Here is an 18,845-nt window from a genome sequence, read left to right on the forward strand (position 1 = left end):
ACTGTAAACTGGACTTAAGAGTCAGGGTGAGGCAGGCCCAGGTATTTATTTTCAGGGTAAGGTAGGTATTACAACATTATGGCTGCTTTTCATATATTGTAAATTGACCATTCAATGAAATGTTATAATTTTATCGAATATTTGATTGGATTGATAAGAATTATCCAAAATTAATTAACCAATAAAAATTCCGATGACTTCTGTTCTTTTTTAAAGGTCATTTTTATTGTGCTGTGTGAACTGTAGTAAAAATGGTACAGTAAAGTAAAGTGGTCATGGGCGATGAACTGCAAGAAGGAGAGAGATGCGTTAACTAAATCCATTTTTTTCCGATATTGAATGCTCCTCAAGCGTGAAAAAATATTCGCAATTTGCACGAGAAGAAAAGAAGAAAATTGGAAAAAAAGGTGTTAATCATACGATTCACAAATATCGACCTAGAAAACTTTGTTTAATGAGCAATTCCTTCTAAAGATTTTTGTTAATATACAAAAATAAAGATAACTCTGCTCGCTCTGCTTTTGATCTGTCTTCATAAATGAACTGCTAAAAAAAAAACGGAACATCAGACCGCAAGTGCCTAGTTGCAACTGCGTAAATTAAATCCAGGTTTTTCAATTGAATGGTGAGTCTGCTGTTTACGTCAAACAACGTCAAATGACGCCCACGTCACCTTTTCTCCGAGATAGGTTATATCTTGTAATTTCGTGTCGTTTGTTCTCTCGTTTATTGATTTACAACGGAGATGTAACGGACTTGTTTTTTTTTCGCGATGTCCAATTATTTCTTAATAGTTGATTATTTCGAGACATTCCTATTGCAATTTTCATTTTTTTCGGAGGGGAAAATTCATATTTATTGAGTGTTTTATTAAAAAGAGAGAGAGAGAGAAAAATACTTGGTGTGTTTGGAGATAGAAGCATTGGTGCGTGACAGGTATATGTTTATAAGAAGTCATTTTACTCTATTTTGGTTTCGTTTTCTCTTTATTGCGCTGTGCTGATTAGATTGCAGTCTGTTGTAATAATTATACTCTTGGTGATATCGGTATTTAATTTGAGAAGTAACTTAATAGGTTAGATTATTCCGGGAATTTATAAATTGAAAACTTCAATTTTCTCTATCTGATTTTCTTCAATTATTCGTCCCTTTAGTGATAATTTCTAGTCTTGTATCTATAACTTTTTTACTTTAATTCTAATTGAAATTTAATGACTTTGATAAGATAATAATACCTACTGGTAATTAATTAGAATTTTCTATTTTGTAGTAAAATTTTGTATTTTATTTCCAACAGGTATATAGGTTATATAAAACAATGCCTCTGTTCGGAAAATCTCAAAAAAGTCCGGCTGAGGTGGTAAAGGCTCTAAAAGAGGCTGTCAACGCGCTAGAACGTGGTGACAAAAAAGTGGAGAAGGTAATTATTGTCAATTCGTCCTTTTTGTAAAATTCGACTTTAACGAGCAAAATTAGCCGATTGCGTTTACAATTTTCATAAGTAGATGAACTTTAAAAGACTTTGATTTCAAATTGTGTAAAATTTCAATTTTTGAATAAACTTAATTAGAAATATAAAAAAATTCAGATTTACAAAAAATTTTTAAAAAAAATTCTTCTGAAATCAGTTAAATTTTTTAATATATATTTAACTAGTTTCATTAAAAATAATGGATTTATAGAAGAATTTTAATCAAAAACACTAAAACAAATTGAATTTTGAAGCAATTATAAATGATTGCAGGAATTCAATTATTTTTAAAAGTAATAAAATTCTTCGCAAAAATCTTTAGAAATATTAAAATTCTTCTCCAAAATTCAATTATTTTCAAAAAATTTTATTAAAATTCATTAAAAAATTTCAATTATTTTCATAATTAACAATATTCATCACACGAATTCAATTTTTTTTTTAAAGTAATAAAATTCAATTATTTTCAAAAATTTTAATAAAATCCATTGCAAAATTTGAATTATTTTCAAAAGTAATAATATTCTTAGCAAAAATTAAATATTGTTCAATATCTACTATTTTCATAAAATTTACCAAAAAAATTTAATAAAATTCTACAAAAACTTTTAATTATTTTCAAAAAATAATAAAAATTTCACAAGAATTTCATTAATAACAAATTTTTTTTTATAAATTTCTTCGCAATCATTCAACTATTTTCATAAATAGTAAAATTTTTACTACGGGGATTCAATTATTTTCGTAAATAATAAAATTTTTTTTAGGAATCCAATTATTTTCAATAGAATTTTAATCGAATTCCTCGAAAAGATTCTTAAAAATTTTATTAAAATTCGTCCAAAGAATTCAATTATTTAAAAATTTGTTGATAAAATTTTTAATAGGAATTGAATTCCAAGAAACATTCAATTATTCAATAAATTATTTATTTTTGTATTTAAATAATTGAATTCTGGTAGAATTTTCTCATAAACATTGATTTAAAAATAGATTTCAGTTAAAATCTTAGATTATAATAATTGAATTCTTTTCGAAGAATTTCATTAAAATTTTAAAAATAATTGAATTTTATTCAGACATTTTTTTAAAATTATCTTAAAAATAATTGAATTTTATTCAGACATTTTTTTAAAATTATCTTAAAAATAATTGAATTTTATTCAGACATTTTTTTAAAATTATCTTAAAAATAATTGAATTTCTACCAAAAAAAGTTTTATAAAAACTTTTTAAAATGTTTGAATTTCTGCTGAAATTCTGATATTTTTGAAAATAATTGAATTCTTGCGAAGAATTTTATTAAGACTTTTGAAAATAATTGAATATCTGCAAAGATTTTCATTATTTTACGAAAATATTTAAATTCTTGCGAAAAATTTTATTAAAATTTCTGAAAGTAATTGAAGATCTGCTAAGAATTTTGTTATTTTTAATTTATGCCAAGAATTTAAATAAAAATTTTGAAAAATAATTGAACTCCTGTTAATTTTTTACAAAAATTTAATTATTTTTGAAAATTTTAATTTAAATTCTTCGCAAGAATTCAATTATTTTCATAATTAGGTACAATAAAACTCATTGCAGAATTTCAATTATTTTTAATACAATTTTAATCGAATTTCTCGAAAAATGTAATTATTCTTAAAAATTTTATTAAAATTCGTTGAGAAAATTCAATTATTTCAAAATTTGTTGATAACGATTTTTTATGTGAATTGAATTTTAAGAAACGTTCAATTTTATTCAATAAATTATTTACTTTTTATTTTAATAATTGAATTCTAGTAGAATATTCTAATAAAAATTGATTTTCATTTCATAAAAATGAATTTCAGTTAAAATTTTAGATAATAATTGAATATTAAAAGCAATATAGCGTGAATTTTAAAAAATAATTGAATTTTGTAATTCATTGTTTTGAAAAAGTTTAATTGAGTTTTTTTTAATATTATTTTTAATTTCTATTTTCTAATATTTATTTAATTAAAGAATTTACGAATAATTGAAATTTGGAAAAATTGAATATTGTAAAGAAATGAATTTGAAAATTGTCAAAGAACTTTTTCGAAAATTATTAAAAATAATCGATATAAAGAAGAATTTTAGATAAAAATTCTTAAAAATATTAATGGAATTGATAATGATTTTAATTATTATAAATTATTTGTATTAATAATTATTATTAATTATTATAAAACATGAAGAAATCGATGACTTCGAGTCGAAGACTCGGAGTTATCGATTTCTTCATGTTTCATAGTTATGAAAAATTGAATTTCTAGTTTTAAGTAAAATGTTCTCTTATTTGATTCGGCCTGATTCTATTTTTGTCAGTTGGTCCGTAAATGGTCCGTAATTTTTCAATTTTGGTCCGTAATGTCCGTATTTTTAAATACTTTCACTGCTTCGAGCCCTGAATGCTGAATTTCAATTATTTTTAATATAATTTTAATGGAATTCTTCGAAAAATGTAATTATTCTTAAAAATTTTATTAAAATTCGTCGAAAAAATTCAATTTTTTCGAAAGTTTAATAAGTAAATCTAAAAAATTTAATTTGCACTTGATGATTTTTCATTAAAACTTTTAAGAATTAAATTATTTTCAAAATTTTGCAAATTGAAATTCATCAAAAGTTGATTTTCAAAATTTTGTAATAAAATACTTGAAAAATATCAATTATTTGCAATTAAATTTTACAAAATTTCAATTTATTCAAAAGTATTTTAATTATATAAGAAAAGAACGTAAATTAACTATAAATATAATTTTTTTTCAGGCGCAAGAAGATGTTAGCAAAAATTTGGTTCACATTAAAAATATGTTGTACGGAACTGCAGAGTCTGAGCCGCAAGCCGATATAGTCGTAGCACAACTCGCACAAGAACTTTATAACAGCAATCTCTTACTTCTTCTCGTTCAAAATTTAAGTCGAATAGATTTTGAGGTAATTTTTTCGAATTTACTTAATTTAGTATAGAATATATAATAGAAAAAAAATTCTTATTTGAAAGAAATTCGATAGAAATTGAAAAAATTATTTCTTATTTCGCTAAATTCTTTTTTCAGGGTAAAAAAGATGTTGCTCAGGTATTTAATAATATTTTAAGAAGACAAATTGGCACGAGATCACCAACAGTCGAGTACATTTGTACAAAACCCGAAATATTATTTACTCTTATGTCTGGGTATGGAATTTAATTTCTAATTATTTTCTTTTGCTTTTGCAGGCATCACAGTTGGTCCCCTTTTGTCCCCTTTTTCAATTTTGTCACATTTTTCCTTTTTTCTTTTTTAGTGATTTGTCCCCTTTTTCACCTTTTTTTTTTTTGGTGATTTGTCCCCTTTTTCTAATAAAAAATAGAAATTTTAAAACAATGAGATTTTTGAAAAAATTTTCAACATTTAAATTATTAACTGAAATTAGTTAATAATTTAAATGTTGGAGATTTTTTCAAAAATCTCATTGTTTTAAAATTTCTAATTAAATTTATTCAAAATTGATGCCTGCTTTTGAAAAAAAAGGTTTTTAATTCTAATTAAAAATTATTTTTTACTTTTAGTTACGAGCATCAGGATATTGCGTTAAATTGCGGTACGATGTTGAGAGAATGCGCTCGATATGAGGCGCTCGCTAAAATAATGATTTATTCCGATGATTTTTATAATTTCTTTAGATACGTCGAAGTTTCTACATTCGATATCGCTTCAGATGCCTTTTCTACTTTTAAGGTTTGTCTCTCCTTTCAAAGCAACACAATTTTTCTATTAATTAATATTTTTAGATTTTATGGAGTAAATTTATTTAAATTATTTGCAGGAGTTGCTCACAAGGCACAAGATATTGAGCGCTGAATTTTTAGAAGTCAATTACGATAAGGTCTTTTCACACTATCAGAGGTTATTGAGTTCGGAGAATTATGTGACCCGTCGACAAAGTTTAAAACTTTTGGGAGAACTGCTTCTTGACAGACACAATTTCACTGTTAGTTTTTTTTACTTTTCTCTTCAAAAAAAAAGAAAGAAATGTAAAATAATAGTTTGTAAAAAAAATATTTTTCTTTTAAGGTCATGACACGGTATATATCAAATCCAGACAATTTAAAGCTAATGATGAATATGCTTAAGGAAAAGTCTCGTAATATACAGTTTGAGGCCTTCCACGTGTTTAAGGTAAGAAATTTTAATTATGAATTTTATTATTTCGAACACTAAATCGAAACTTTTTCGAAACTAATAAAAAAAATTTTGCAGGTATTTGTTGCTAATCCAAACAAGCCGAAGCCAATTTTGGATATTTTACTGAGAAATCAAGAGAAATTAATAGAGTTCCTCACACGCTTCCATACAGATCGCTCGGAAGACGAGCAATTCAATGATGAAAAGGCTTATTTAATTAAGCAAATAAAAGAGCTTAGATCTGTACATGAAAATTGAATTGAAAAAATAATTTTTAATCATATTTTTTTTTCTCGTTTCAAGGAACTATGTAAATACAATTTACATTCACACAATTTATTGTAACATACAGACTTTAGGCAAACATAAATACTCTGCTACCTTTCTATCAATTTTATTAGTTGTTCAACTCACACAGTATGGCAGCTATAGACAATTTTTTACACTATAATGAAAATTTTCAATTATTACCCCCCGAATACTTTTTTTTTCTCCAGGAATTTAATTCTAAACGTGGAGCTTTTTTTAAAGAAATTCAATTTCAAGCGCGATTTTCAATTTCCTTTTTTTCTTTTATTTAAATGCAAAAATTTTTTTTTCCTGTTTTCAATTGAATCGGGAATTTTGAGAAGAAACTCGAATTTTTTTTTAAATTCTTCAAAATTACGATTCTAAAATAATTTACCTATGTTCTCAGTTTGAAAAATAATTACATAATTATGAAAAAAGCTGTTTAAAAAATAATTATTTTGTGTCTCGTGTAAAATTCGAGACTTTTGAAATTCCCACTTCAACATGTATTTTTGAAATTATTTTTATAATTGTTAAAATATTAAAATTGTTAAAAAATAATATTAATACAGCAAAATCGCCAAAATACTTAGATTTTGTATTAAATTTAATTTTTATTAGTGAAAAACAAAATTTGCCACTTTGAGCGTAAGCTTTAAATTGAGGAAAATTAAAAAAAAAGAAGGGAAAAAAATTATAATAAACTATCAGAAAAAGCACATGTTTAATCTAGGCCTTAAATGCGAGTAAGATTATTAAAAATAATTATTTATTTCGTCTAGAATGTATAAAAATTATTTTCAAGAAATTTACGAGATTTTTTTAGATTGACTTTCGTCTTTAAAAAAAACTAACTAACTAAGTCTTTAAAAAACTAAATGAAGAATAATTAATTTTTTTTCGAAAAAAAATCTTCTAAAGAAAAAATAATAAATGAATAAAAAAAAAAACTTTGGACGAGTGTTTTTTGGTAAATATGAACAATTAAAATGAACTCAAAATTACTAGACGTATCCTTTTTCGGAAATTAGAATTTTGTTGTAGCTGCTGTACTTTGTTTTTTTTTTTCTTTTAATTTCAAAATATCCTACTCGCAGCGAACGTATTACTTATAGCGATAGACATCTGCTTATTTTACGCTAAAATTATAATCACATGTATATGTATAGAATTGACTGTTAAAATGTAACGCCAAAACAATAATTATTGTTTATTATATTTATTGCAATAAAAGTATTACTAAAAATGAATTTTTATTTATTAATTTGATTTTTTATGAATAATCTTTTTACACTTATACTTTTAATATTTATTAGATAATTGGACTAAAACTAAAGAATTTAAGACAATTTTTTTAAATAATTTTAATTTATTCAAAAATATTCATATTATTGCAATAAAATTTTCATTTATTAATTTCATTTTTTATGAGTTCGTTTTGTTTACTTTTATTATTTTTTATTTAATTAAAGACGAAAGATTAATTTAAGACCATTTTTAAATAACAATTTCAATTTATTTAAAAATACGTATTTTCGACTTAAAATTACAATATTCATTATTTCAGTAATTTTCTTTTAATTAAATTGATAAATTTAATTAAAACAAGTAAACACTTAATTACACTTATTTTCTAATTAAAAAAAAATTTCTTAAATATTTCTTCAAATTTTATATATATATATAATTAAATTCACCACGCAAAAATTATTTTGCTAAATCACATCAAATAAAAAACAATGAACATAAAATGTATTTTTATAGTTTAAAAAATATTTAGTAAAAAGATGTAATTGTAGTAAAAAAAAAGAAGATAAAAAAAACCATTAAGGAAGTAAGACTACACAAAAGATATTGATTTAAAACTTTAAGATAACAATCTTAATGTCTTTTGTTAGCAAAATAATTGTTCTATTCGTACATAAAAATTATTTGAAATATAATTCTTACTCTCTATTTTCTTTGTGCTCGTTTAAACGTCGTAGAATGGAAGTTATCGCATGAAGGGCATTGACAAATAATCGTGGTTGTTTCTGTCTTAATCCCCAATCCGGTTTTGAATTTGGCATCACTTCGTCCTTTATTTTCGATGACGGTTGGGGAGTTTTTGGCTTTTTCTTTGTAATCGTGCTGTACACTGAATTCAACAGCCAAATTGATCGTGAATCGCTTAAAATTGCCTGTAAAAGAAATATTCGTCAAATTTTTGTTGTATCTTTATTTTACTATTTTTTTTATATTTGTATTTTTCAATATTTCTATTTTGAAATTTCTATTTTTAAATATTCATCTTTTTACTTAATTATTTCTATTTTTGAATATTTACACTCCGAAATATTTTTAATGTATAAATAAATATTAATTCGCATTGTTTTATAATTAAATAAATATTTTATAAATAAATTCATTTTGAAAGAATATATGCGCTCGATTATGAATTTTAATAGAAAAATAAATATTAATAATTCGCTTTGTATTAAAAATTTGTAAATTAACTAATTTTTGTAAGAGAATTAATTCCTTCTTTACCTCTGCGTAATCGGGATCTTCGATTAGAACCCAAATTAATGTCGAAAGATGTAAAAATAATGGAACTTCCTTCTCGACAGTTACGGTCAAAAATCTCGTTAATGTTTCAATATAATCTTCCTGCAAAAATGAGAAAGAGAAAAAATTAATAAATCAATTAAAGAATTTTTCTAAATTTTTTCTCTGCAGTTTACATAAAAGTTTTCAAAAATTACAAAAAGTTTTCCGTATTTTACAAATTTTATTTAATCACCTTGAGTATATAGGGTTTCGTTGGTGGGTATTTTGCCAGAGTTACTAAAATACTAGTTGCTCTTGTGCAGGCATCCATCCAAGGAACAGATCTATTTGATCGGACCAATGTCATGTAAATTCTATCCACTAATCCAACTTTGCAGACTGTGATGCAGCCGTTTGGCGACAAACGAGTTATAACATCTGGAAAGAAACAAAAAATATTGTCAATTAAAGAGAGAAAAAAGGGAACAAGGCCTTTTTCGAAATTATTTATTATTCACTAAGGAAAAAGAGATAATTTTTTGAAAAAGTTCTTTAATTTTCAAATCCATTTGTTTAAAATCAAAATTTACGTGAAATATCGATTAATCGAAAATTCTTCATTTAAATAAATATTAGAAAATAAAAACTTCTAATAATTTAAAAAAAATTCAAATAAAATTTGTTGAAAAAATTAGTTTCACAGAATTTTTAATTTAAAAGTATCAAAAATTCAGATTTTCAAAGATTTTAATTTGAAACCTTTTCAAAATTCAATTATTTCTAAAAATTCACACAATAATACTTTTAATATTAAATTATTATCTACAGTTTCCTTTTTCAAATAAATTTTTATTAGAAAATTCTACGAGAATTCAATTATTTAAATACAAAAATAAATAATTTATTGAATAATTGAATGTTTCTTAAAATTGAATTTTTATGAAGAATTTTATTAACAACTTTTTAAAATAATTAATTTTTTTTAAGGAATTTAATTAAAATTTTACTGAAATTTATTGAATTAAAGAATTTTATCACAATTTTTGAAAACAATTGAAAACTTTTAAAGAATTTTATTAAAATTTCTAAAAAAAGATTGAGATTGAGATTTTTGAAAATAATTCACTTTTATAGACGAATTTCGCTCCATATTCATAAAAAATAACTTAATTCTTGACGAGAATTTTTCAAAAATTTTGAAAATAATTTAATTTCTGCAAAGTATATTATTAATTTAGAAAATAATTCAATTTTTGTGATGAAAATTGTTATTTATGAAAATAATTTAATTTTACAATGAATTTTATCAAAATTCCTGAATATAATTGAATTTCGGCGAAGAATTTTGCTATTTAGAAAGATAATTGAAATGTTGAGAATTTAATTATAAAAAAAATTTTGAAAAAAATTGAATTTTTAGAAAGAATTTTAATATTTATTAAAATAGTTGAATTCTTTCAAAGAATTGCGTTAAAATTTTTTAAATTGAAACTATGTAATTTCAACAGAATAAATAGAGAAAAAAAATAGATGAAGAAATGAATAAATAGAGAAAAGAATAAATAAAGAAAAGAATAGAGAATAAAAATAAATGGAGAAATGAATAGATGAGAAAAAATAGGTAGAGAAAAAAAATAAATAGAGAAAAGAATAAATGGAGAAAAAAATAAATAGAGAAAGAAATTAATAGAGTAAAGAATAAATTGAGAAATGAATAAATAGAGTAAAGAAAAAATTGAGAAATGAATAAATAGAGAATAGAGATCACGAAAAAGTTAATGTTCTCTAATTAATTAATTTAATAATTAATAATTAATAATTAATAACAATTAATTTTCTCACCCAGTGAAGAAAGACACATCGACAATCGTCCCAAATCATTGGAAAATAAGAAAACGTTGATCGAATCCTCAAGACGATTAGCCAATGTTTCAGCAGGAATTGCTTGTTTCGCTGCATTTTCAGTTCTTATTCTCAGCTCCGACATTCTCGCCGTATTCTTTCGTCTCACACAATAACCTCTCCATAATGCCTGTATCTTCCTCGCAGCACAATTTAATCTCCTCCTCTCCTCTCTCTCAGCCTGATAAATTTTTCTCATCTCCCCAACGCTCAACCACCAATTTTCAATAATTTCCACAGCACATCTTCTTCTTGCCTCAATTTCACGTTCCCTTCTCTCGGCCAATACCGATCGCCAACAATTTTGTAGAACTATAATTCTTCTTCTCAGTTGCAAATAATTTTCCCTCTCAATTCTCCCTTGAACATTTGCTCGATATCTCCTCTGTAGTTTTACGATCGTAGTTCTTGTTCTGAGGTACAAGTTTCTAGTTGTTTGCATTTTTTCTAAAGATCTCCACCAGGTTTGTATGAGTACAGAGGCGGTTTTTTGACGAAGGAAATCATGACGGATTTTTTTGGCGAAAATCGTCGCTCTCCATTTTTGTTGTATTCGAAGAATCGAGTCTCTAGTTGTCAGGAATTTTGATCTTTGGATTTTGCTCATTTTCCAAGCTCTGTAGAATCGTTGAATTGTGATTGTCGCAGTTCGTAGTCGCTGGTAATTTTCTCTGCATTTTCTGGTTTCGATTTTCGATCTCCGGTGTAATTGAATCGTGCATATTGTGCTTATCAACTTCCTATAGTTTCGAGTTGCGATCTTCATTCTCCAGATTGATTGGATTTTAATTACGGAACGTCGATAGAGGAGAAATTCCTCTCTGGTAGCTCGGCTCAATTTTGTCTCCCTATAACGTCTTTGAATTAAAATCGTCGCTTGTTTCGTAGTTTCGTATTCTTTCCGCAACCTCCGGGTCTGTAGCTTCGATCTCCACTGTCTTTGGATTCGAACAATTGTTTCCAGTTTTGATTCGTAGGTTCTCTTCGCTCGCCTCATTCTCCAAATCGATTGAAGGAGAATTATACACTTTCGTTTCGTCTCATATTCCCTGCGTACTTTTTCTCCGATTTTGCGACTTCGCCAGTGTTTTTGAATACACAAGCAAGCTTCTAGGAGTTTTTTTCGATTCTCCCTTCGTTTCTCTCGTACGAGTCTTTGGAGATAAATAGTCGTCTTCCTCAACTGCAAATAGTCTCTACGAATTTTTTCGCTTGCTACTTTCTGCCTCCGGAGTTTCTGCACCAAAATCACGGTTTCTCGAAGTTTTTGATAATGTTTTCGAGCTGAGAAACGTCGCCAGTACTTTTGGATAATTATCGCTTTTCTCTCTTTCTTTACGAGTTCCTCGAATATTTTTCGCTGTCTCCACATTCTGAAGTAGGACTGTATAAGAATCGTGGAGGATTTTTTCCTTTCGTAAACCTCACGGACGGCTGTCATCAACCTTTTCCCACGCCATTGTTCTTGGATCCAGAGAACTTTTTCTTTCAGTTGCAGATAATTTCTACGTTCTTCGTCCCTTTTCTTGTTCCCCAACCACCATGATTCGATTAATTGGACTTTTCGCTTCTTCTCGAGGTAGGCGGTCCGTACCGAGCGGGTGAGTAAAATATTCTCGTACCATTCCTCGATGATCAGAACTGATGATTTCATTTGCCAGTAGTTTCGTTTTGCGATCGTCATTCGCCAATTTTTCTGAAGTATCAAAATAGCTGCCTTTTTCTCGCCGTACTCCGATTGCAACTGTTTGGCAACTTTTAGAGAGCGGTACCAATTTTGAATCTTGATGACCGAGGTTCTTTTCCGACGATAGCTGCGAAGTGCGACCAGAGTTCGCCACCAGGTTTGTAGGAGAATAATCGACCGTCTGCGGGTTTGTAACCCTCGAACGTAAACTTTCGTCTGACGATATCTTTGCCAGCAGTTTTTAATGATAGCGACGCTTCTTTTTTTGTCGAGAAATTCTTGACGCTCGGGACTAATGTACTTTTTCTCCAACCATTTTTTTTCGAGTATTCGAACAGCGTATTTTTTCAGTAAGAAAGCGTTGTGGTCTTTTTTAACCAACAGGATCGATCGCCACCACTTTTGGATTTTTGTCGCCGTTTCCAGAATTTTGATGTATTGTTCTCGTTCCCTTTGCATTGCTTTCAAAGCACGATAGCGTCGCTGTATCACCAAGGTCGATTTTTTGACTGTTTGCCAAGTTTCTCGCTCTTTTCGTCCACTCAATTTGGCGCGATACAAACACTGAATTGTCAAACAAGCGGAACGTAGTCGAAGATAATCGGAACGTTGTCTCTCCATCTTTTTGTACGATCTCCATTTTTTCTGAATGAGAACAACGGCTGCTTTCTTTTCCTCCAGATCCCTGACGTACTCTCTAGTTTCTCGACACCTTCGCCACCAGTTTTGTATTTTCAATGCCGATTTTCGCATCACAAGGAAATGGTTCCTTTGCCGTTTGCCCTCGAGTCGTACCAACCAGTAGTTTTGAATCGTTTTAATTGCTTCCTTCTTAATTTTCATTTCCATCCGGTGCTCGATGCGAAGTTGCCCAAGAATTTTTCTCGCCTTATAGCATCGCCAACTCCGTTGAATACAACAAGCAGCCATTATTTTTCGATTCCTCAATAAATTCTTCACTCTAACGTACCACAACTTTGAACGCCACCAATTTTGCAGCGTTCTTGCCGCTTTCTCGAATCTTGGTTTTTGGAATTTGTAGATAATCTGCCAGAGAAGGGAGAGAGTTTTCTCGCGATGACCATCGGAGATGCTTTTTGCATCGATTTCGCCAGTGAGCGTGTATCCCGAGTCGAGAAGAGCTTTAAGAGCGATATTCACGTTGTGAATTTTCTGAAGACGGGAAATTGATGGAACTCGACATTGACAGGTTAGATTCCGATTACCGGTGATTAGCTCCATTGCTCGGCAGAGACGAACACCGTCCCTCAGATCCGAAGACATGTCCTTGACGGCGTAATCAAATTCATCGAGATACGTCTGCTTGTAACTGACAATATAACCGTAGGCTTTCAGCACTTTCGTGATGTCGCCGATTCCACTCAAAACTTCACGGGAAAATGAAAGAAGAATTGAACGACTCTCCTTGTGCGGGGCTTTTTTGTGGAACAAGCAAGGATCGTGGCCTATTAATTTGTTCGATTTGGCAAAATCGAGAAAGAAGACAAGAAGAAGGAATTTCTTCAGCATGAATTTATTCATACTCTGAGTGAAAGTGGCAAGTTTCATTCCAACCACAGTCGGGTGTGAATGCTGCTTGACGATAAACTGATCGGAGAAAAATCGGTTCAAGAGGAAGCGAGTAAGTCCAATGAGATCGTTATTTGAACGAAGGGGAATTGTTTCGCCGTAAACGGTCTCGAGACCAATTCTCAACCAGAGGGGATTGTAGCTGAGAAAAAGTTCCAGGATTCCTTTTTGTAAGCCAATGTCACGATGGAGATCTCTATCTTGTCTTACGACGAGGATTCCCTTCTCGACACAAACAGTCGTTCGCGAGAGAATATTCGAGACTTCGGGATTGCGGAACATCATGAAAGCGGCTTTTCTCAGGGTATTTAGTCTTGAGTCCGTGTGAATACGCGCTGAAATTGATTCCTTCGATTCTGCCAAAACACATTCCTCCTGCATTCTTGACGATTGCCACACTTTTCCGATGTCGACCAAATTTGAATCGATGTCTGCATTCAAATGCTCGGGCGGTGTCATCAATGTGTTTAACCATTTTTTGAATTCGATTTCCTGGTGATGAACCCATTTCTCATCGTAGTATAGAGTACTGGACAGAAAGGGATCTTCTGTCATTGTTGCTGCGAACGGATCCGGATTGCAAAATTTCGTGACAAAATCGTTGGGATCGTGAAGCTTGACACTAGTTTCCTTCAAGATACTCAAAGATTGATTTAATTTTTTTCTACTAATTCCCGAGAGGGAGAGATTTGCAATCTTCACTCCAGGTATTGGATTTTTGTACGTTTTGTACGTTTTAAAGGAATTACTAAGTTGCTTCTTCTTCACCGATGTCTCGTGATTTTTCACTATTTTTCCACTTTTCGTCGGGGAAATTCTCTTTGCGATTCGTTTCCGTGGACTCAATTGTCTAGAAAATCTCGATTTCGGAGGTGAAATCTCCAACGTACAACTCTTCGAAATTGAACACTTTTTAGGTGGGGAAATTTCAAGAACAGTCTTCGGATCGAGTTCAAAAGTGTCATTCAAATTTTCCTTTCGTTTTTCCCGACGAACGGGAACGATGTGTTCGGGTTTCACCCACATGTCAGCTTCGAGAATATCCTTAACGGTGCTTGTATCTAAATCACGATACGATGTATTGCCGCATCGACGCGGTGTCTCGGCAAAATTTGAACAGTCCATTGAGAGTAGTGAAGAGGAGGCGAATTCAACTTTTCGTTTTGGTGCCGGTTGTATTGGTGTTAATGCCTCGAAATTATTAGCTAATCGCGTTGGTTTCAAAAAAGTTGACGGTTTTCTTATCGGCGAGGGTGGAAGGATAATTTTCTCGTCGTTCATTTCCACAATTTCGAACGTTGTATTTGCTTTGCTATCAGAATCGGATAATTTTTCACAGTCTGGCGATAATTCAAAAACATTATCTTTTGGTGTGAAATTAATATTGTCGATAATACCAGAAAAATTGAATTTCTCTTCAATGGTGGGTGATAGAGAATCATCAAAAACTTCTGTACTCTCGTCATGTTCTTCAATTGTGATCATATCACGATATTTCGGTGTTTTCACATAAGTTTCACGACGTAACGTTTTCATTTCAATTCGTTCTTCCATTATCACAAAACTTTCCTGAGGCGAAAAATTATATTCCTTACTTTGCTTCGCCATTGAAAATTTCACGTTATTAGTTTGGGAAATTTGTGTTATTTGAGTATTTTCTTTATTAAATTTCACGGGTGTCAATGCAAAATCATCGGTTGATATTATTGCGGTGGCATTTAAAAATTCTTTACGTTGCTTTTTCATTTCGTTCATTATTGTTAGTTCGTTGAAATTTTCATTAACTTTTGCTATATTCTCCTTGTCGGGCTCATCGAGATAGGAATCGATTCTTGTTCTTTTAATTCTTGATTGCAATGGATTTTTGTCAAATGTCTTTAATTGACAATCTTCTTTTTGATGAATCATTACATTTTTAGATGGATACGATTGTTGAGTTGTATTTGATTTTTGAATGAGGGGCTTCCTAGCGGCGCGACGTGATTTTTGATCTTTTTTACGTAGATCTGGAGCTTGCATCACGAGAGGAATTTCGTATTTTACACGACGACCATCGGTGAGTTGGAGAACTTCACGCCATGAACCGGCTTCTGCAGGAGACCAAGTTATTCCTAAAGTTATTTCACTGTTTGCTTCAATCATTGCATTAGTGAAACTTAGATCCACGTTCCGTTCCGGCGGAGGTCTTTTTGTTACATTTACCTTAAACAAAGCAAAAAATTAATATTTCGAAAAAATTACAATCTACAATCTATATTAATAATCGCTGTAAATTTTTAAATAATTTTTTTTTTTAAATGTTTAAAATTTTAAAATCAATGCAGTAAAAATCATTGAATTCTTGAAAAGTATCTACAAAAAAATTTGAAAATAATTGAATTCTTCATAAAATTTAATTACTTTCAATAATTTTAATAAAATTCTTTGCAAAAAGTCAATTTATAAATAATAAAAATCTTCATAAAAAATTCAATTATTTTTATATAAATCATAAAATTCTTATCATGACTTCACTTATGTATTTTCAATACACAATTTTAATTGATTTCTTCGAAAATTTCAATTATTTTTAAAAATCTTTTAAAAATTCTCCGAGAAAATTCAATTATTTAAAAAAATAATTGGATTTTTCAAAGGAATTGAATTATTTAAAAAACTTTTAATAAAATCGAATTCAAGAATTCAATTATTCTTAAAAATAATGATATTTTTTATGGAATTCAATTATTTTAAATACAATTTTAATTAAATTCTTCTTAAAAATTCACTTATTTGTTTAAATTTTGAAAAAATTCAATGATTTGTAGAAATAATAAATTTTTTCGCGGAGATTCAATTATTTAAAAAAGTTTTAATAAAATTCTATTTAAGAATTCAATTATTTGCAAAAATAATTAAATTAGCGATTGACTGAAAATCATTGAATTCCTGTAAAGTTTGTATAAAAAAAATTTGAAAATAATTTGATTCATTTCAAGAATTTAACCAACATTTTTTTCAATAATTGAATTCTTTCGAGAAAATGTAATTAAAATTGTATTGAAAAGATCTTAATTCTTGGCAAGATTTTTATTAAAATTCTGTGAATAATTTAATAATTGAATTGTTTTGAAGAATTGATTTCAATTTTCATGTAAATAAAGAAATTTTTTTAAAAATAATTTTTACTGAAAATTTTGAAAATAATTGAATTTTAAGAAGAGTTTCATTTAAGTTTAAAAAATAATCGTGTTTATTAATAATTGTAATTAACAATTTTCCTATTAAATTATATTAAAATTATTCATAGAAAATCTAATATTTTTAAAACAATTTGGTTAGAGTTTTTGTAAATAATTACATTTTTTTAATTGAAGAATTTCATTAAATTTCGTAAAAATAATGTAATTTTTTAAAGTAATTTTAATTGAAAATTTTGAAAATAATTGAAATTTGCAAAGAATTTTATTAAAAACTTTTGAGAAGAATTGAATTGTTTAGAAAAATTTTATTACAATTTTTAAAAATAATTGAACCTGTTAGAGAAATTTTATTGAAATTATCTTGAATATAATTGAATTTTTTCCCAGAAATTTAATAAAAATTGTATTGAAATTTGAATTGTACCTATTGAATTTCTCAGAAGAATTTTACAATTTACAAAAATAATTGAATTGTTTCGAAGAATTTTTTATCAGAATTGTTGAAAATAATTGAATTTAAATAATATTTTTAAAAATAATTGTATTCTTTCGAGAAGTGTTATTTAAATTTTACTTATTGAAAATAATTGAAATCCTCCGAAACATTTTATTATTTATGAAAATAATTGAATTCCTTTGAAGAATTTTAATATTTATGGAAATATTTTAATTCTTGCGCAGAATTTTCTTATTTATGGAAATAATTGAAATTTTTCGGAGGATTTTACATTTTATAAAAATAATTGAATTATTTCAAAGAATTTTATCTGAATTTTTGAAAATAATTGAATTTTTTGAAGGAATTTTATTTAAAAATTTTGAAAATAATGATTTTTTTAAAAGAATGTCATCAAAATTGTTGAAAATAATTGATTTTATATTAAAATTCTTGAAAATATTCGAATTTAATTAATATTTTTAAAAATAATTGCATTCGTTGGAGAAATTTGATTAAAATTCTATTGAAAATAATTGAATTGCTCTAAAGAATTTTATTATTTATGAGAATAATGAAATTCTTGCGACAAATTTTTAAAAAAATTTTGAATAATAATGAACAAGAATATTTAATATTATGGACTTAATAAGTGAATGCTTTAAATTTAAAATTTCTAATCATTCAAAAATTGATGTTTATTCTTGAAAATATAAAATTTTTTAATTTTCAAATAAGAAATGAAATACCGCGTATCATTTAATATAAAATTAAAAAAATATTTCATACTAAATTTTTCGGTTGTAAAAGAAATGCTTATATACTTACATTTAGAGAACGATTTCCAGTATTATTAACGTGCAAAAAACATTCTATTTGGGAATTTACGGGAGTTTCCATAGAAATTCGAGTCTGCGGTTGGAATGGAGCCAAAGTTATATGAAAATCTTTAATCGGTTTAACATCAACTCTAGAAGACTCAGTCTTCTTTTCTTTAGGAGTGACATTTACCTGTGAAACAGAGGCATTTTTAAACAAACAAACAAACAAACGTATAGATTGTAAGAAAAAAGAATTTAATCAAAATACACTACGAAACTGAAAACTTAATAAAACTTGAAAATAAATAACAGTTTGAATAAAAAAACAGAATAGAAAAATAGTTATGATAATTAGTAGTGATAATTAGTAAAAGCGTAAAAGAAACAAGTAAAAATTGTAAATACAAACGATACAAACGTAATGGCAGATACTCACTTGGAAAAACATGACTGAAATTGAAGTTTCTTCTTTAAGTTGATAACGTACTATTGAAAATATTTCACAAATTATTGTTTTTAGAGCACTAATAACATAATATTAGTTTTATTTAACTGATTAATTGATAAAAAACAGCTCTTTGAGCTCTTTGGCTTCACTCTGTTTGTTCCCTCCAATAACGGTTTTGACAGTCGTTTAAATTCATAATCGTAGGTCGCATTTTCATCAATAACGAACAAACGGTCACGTTTTCATGTAAACCTTAAGGCTGCTCCATTGTATTTCCAAATTCCAACACGGGAAATTTGAATCAGTT

The 18,845-nt window shown here is 27.7% G+C and overlaps 2 protein-coding genes across 4 annotated transcripts; one reads left to right on the forward strand and one right to left on the reverse strand.

Annotated features, from left to right (window-relative positions):
* The first annotated feature begins 232 nt into the window (after positions 1-232).
* LOC122507843 (protein Mo25) lies at positions 233-7,193 on the forward strand. Of its 3 annotated transcripts, none has more exons than XM_043620783.1 (8): positions 233-625; positions 1,298-1,420; positions 4,253-4,420; positions 4,543-4,661; positions 5,037-5,205; positions 5,294-5,458; positions 5,542-5,646; positions 5,728-7,193. In XM_043620783.1, exons 1-8 carry the CDS (start codon positions 623-625, stop codon positions 5,908-5,910), a joined length of 1,035 nt encoding a protein of 344 aa, XP_043476718.1. In that variant the 5' UTR covers positions 233-622; the 3' UTR covers positions 5,911-7,193. The 3 variants fall into 3 exon arrangements, with proteins under 3 accessions (XP_043476718.1, XP_043476719.1, XP_043476720.1); XM_043620784.1 differs by lacking the exon at positions 233-625 and adding an exon at positions 668-936; XM_043620785.1 differs by lacking the exon at positions 233-625 and adding an exon at positions 668-925.
* A 448-nt stretch (positions 7,194-7,641) lies between these two features.
* Positions 7,642-18,724, reverse strand: LOC122507844 (abnormal spindle-like microcephaly-associated protein homolog). Its single transcript, XM_043620786.1, has 6 exons — positions 18,527-18,724; positions 18,098-18,280; positions 10,315-15,853; positions 8,726-8,910; positions 8,473-8,592; positions 7,642-8,123 (listed from the first exon to the last, which is right to left on the reverse strand). The coding sequence occupies exons 1-6, from the start codon at positions 18,536-18,538 to the stop codon at positions 7,890-7,892; spliced, it is 6,273 nt and encodes a 2,090-aa protein (XP_043476721.1). The 5' UTR covers positions 18,539-18,724; the 3' UTR covers positions 7,642-7,889.
* Positions 18,725-18,845: the final 121 nt, after the last annotated feature.

This window comes from Leptopilina heterotoma, unplaced genomic scaffold (assembly GCF_015476425.1).
Source record: "Leptopilina heterotoma isolate Lh14 unplaced genomic scaffold, ASM1547642v1 Lhet_52, whole genome shotgun sequence".
NCBI lineage: Eukaryota > Metazoa > Arthropoda > Insecta > Hymenoptera > Figitidae > Leptopilina > Leptopilina heterotoma.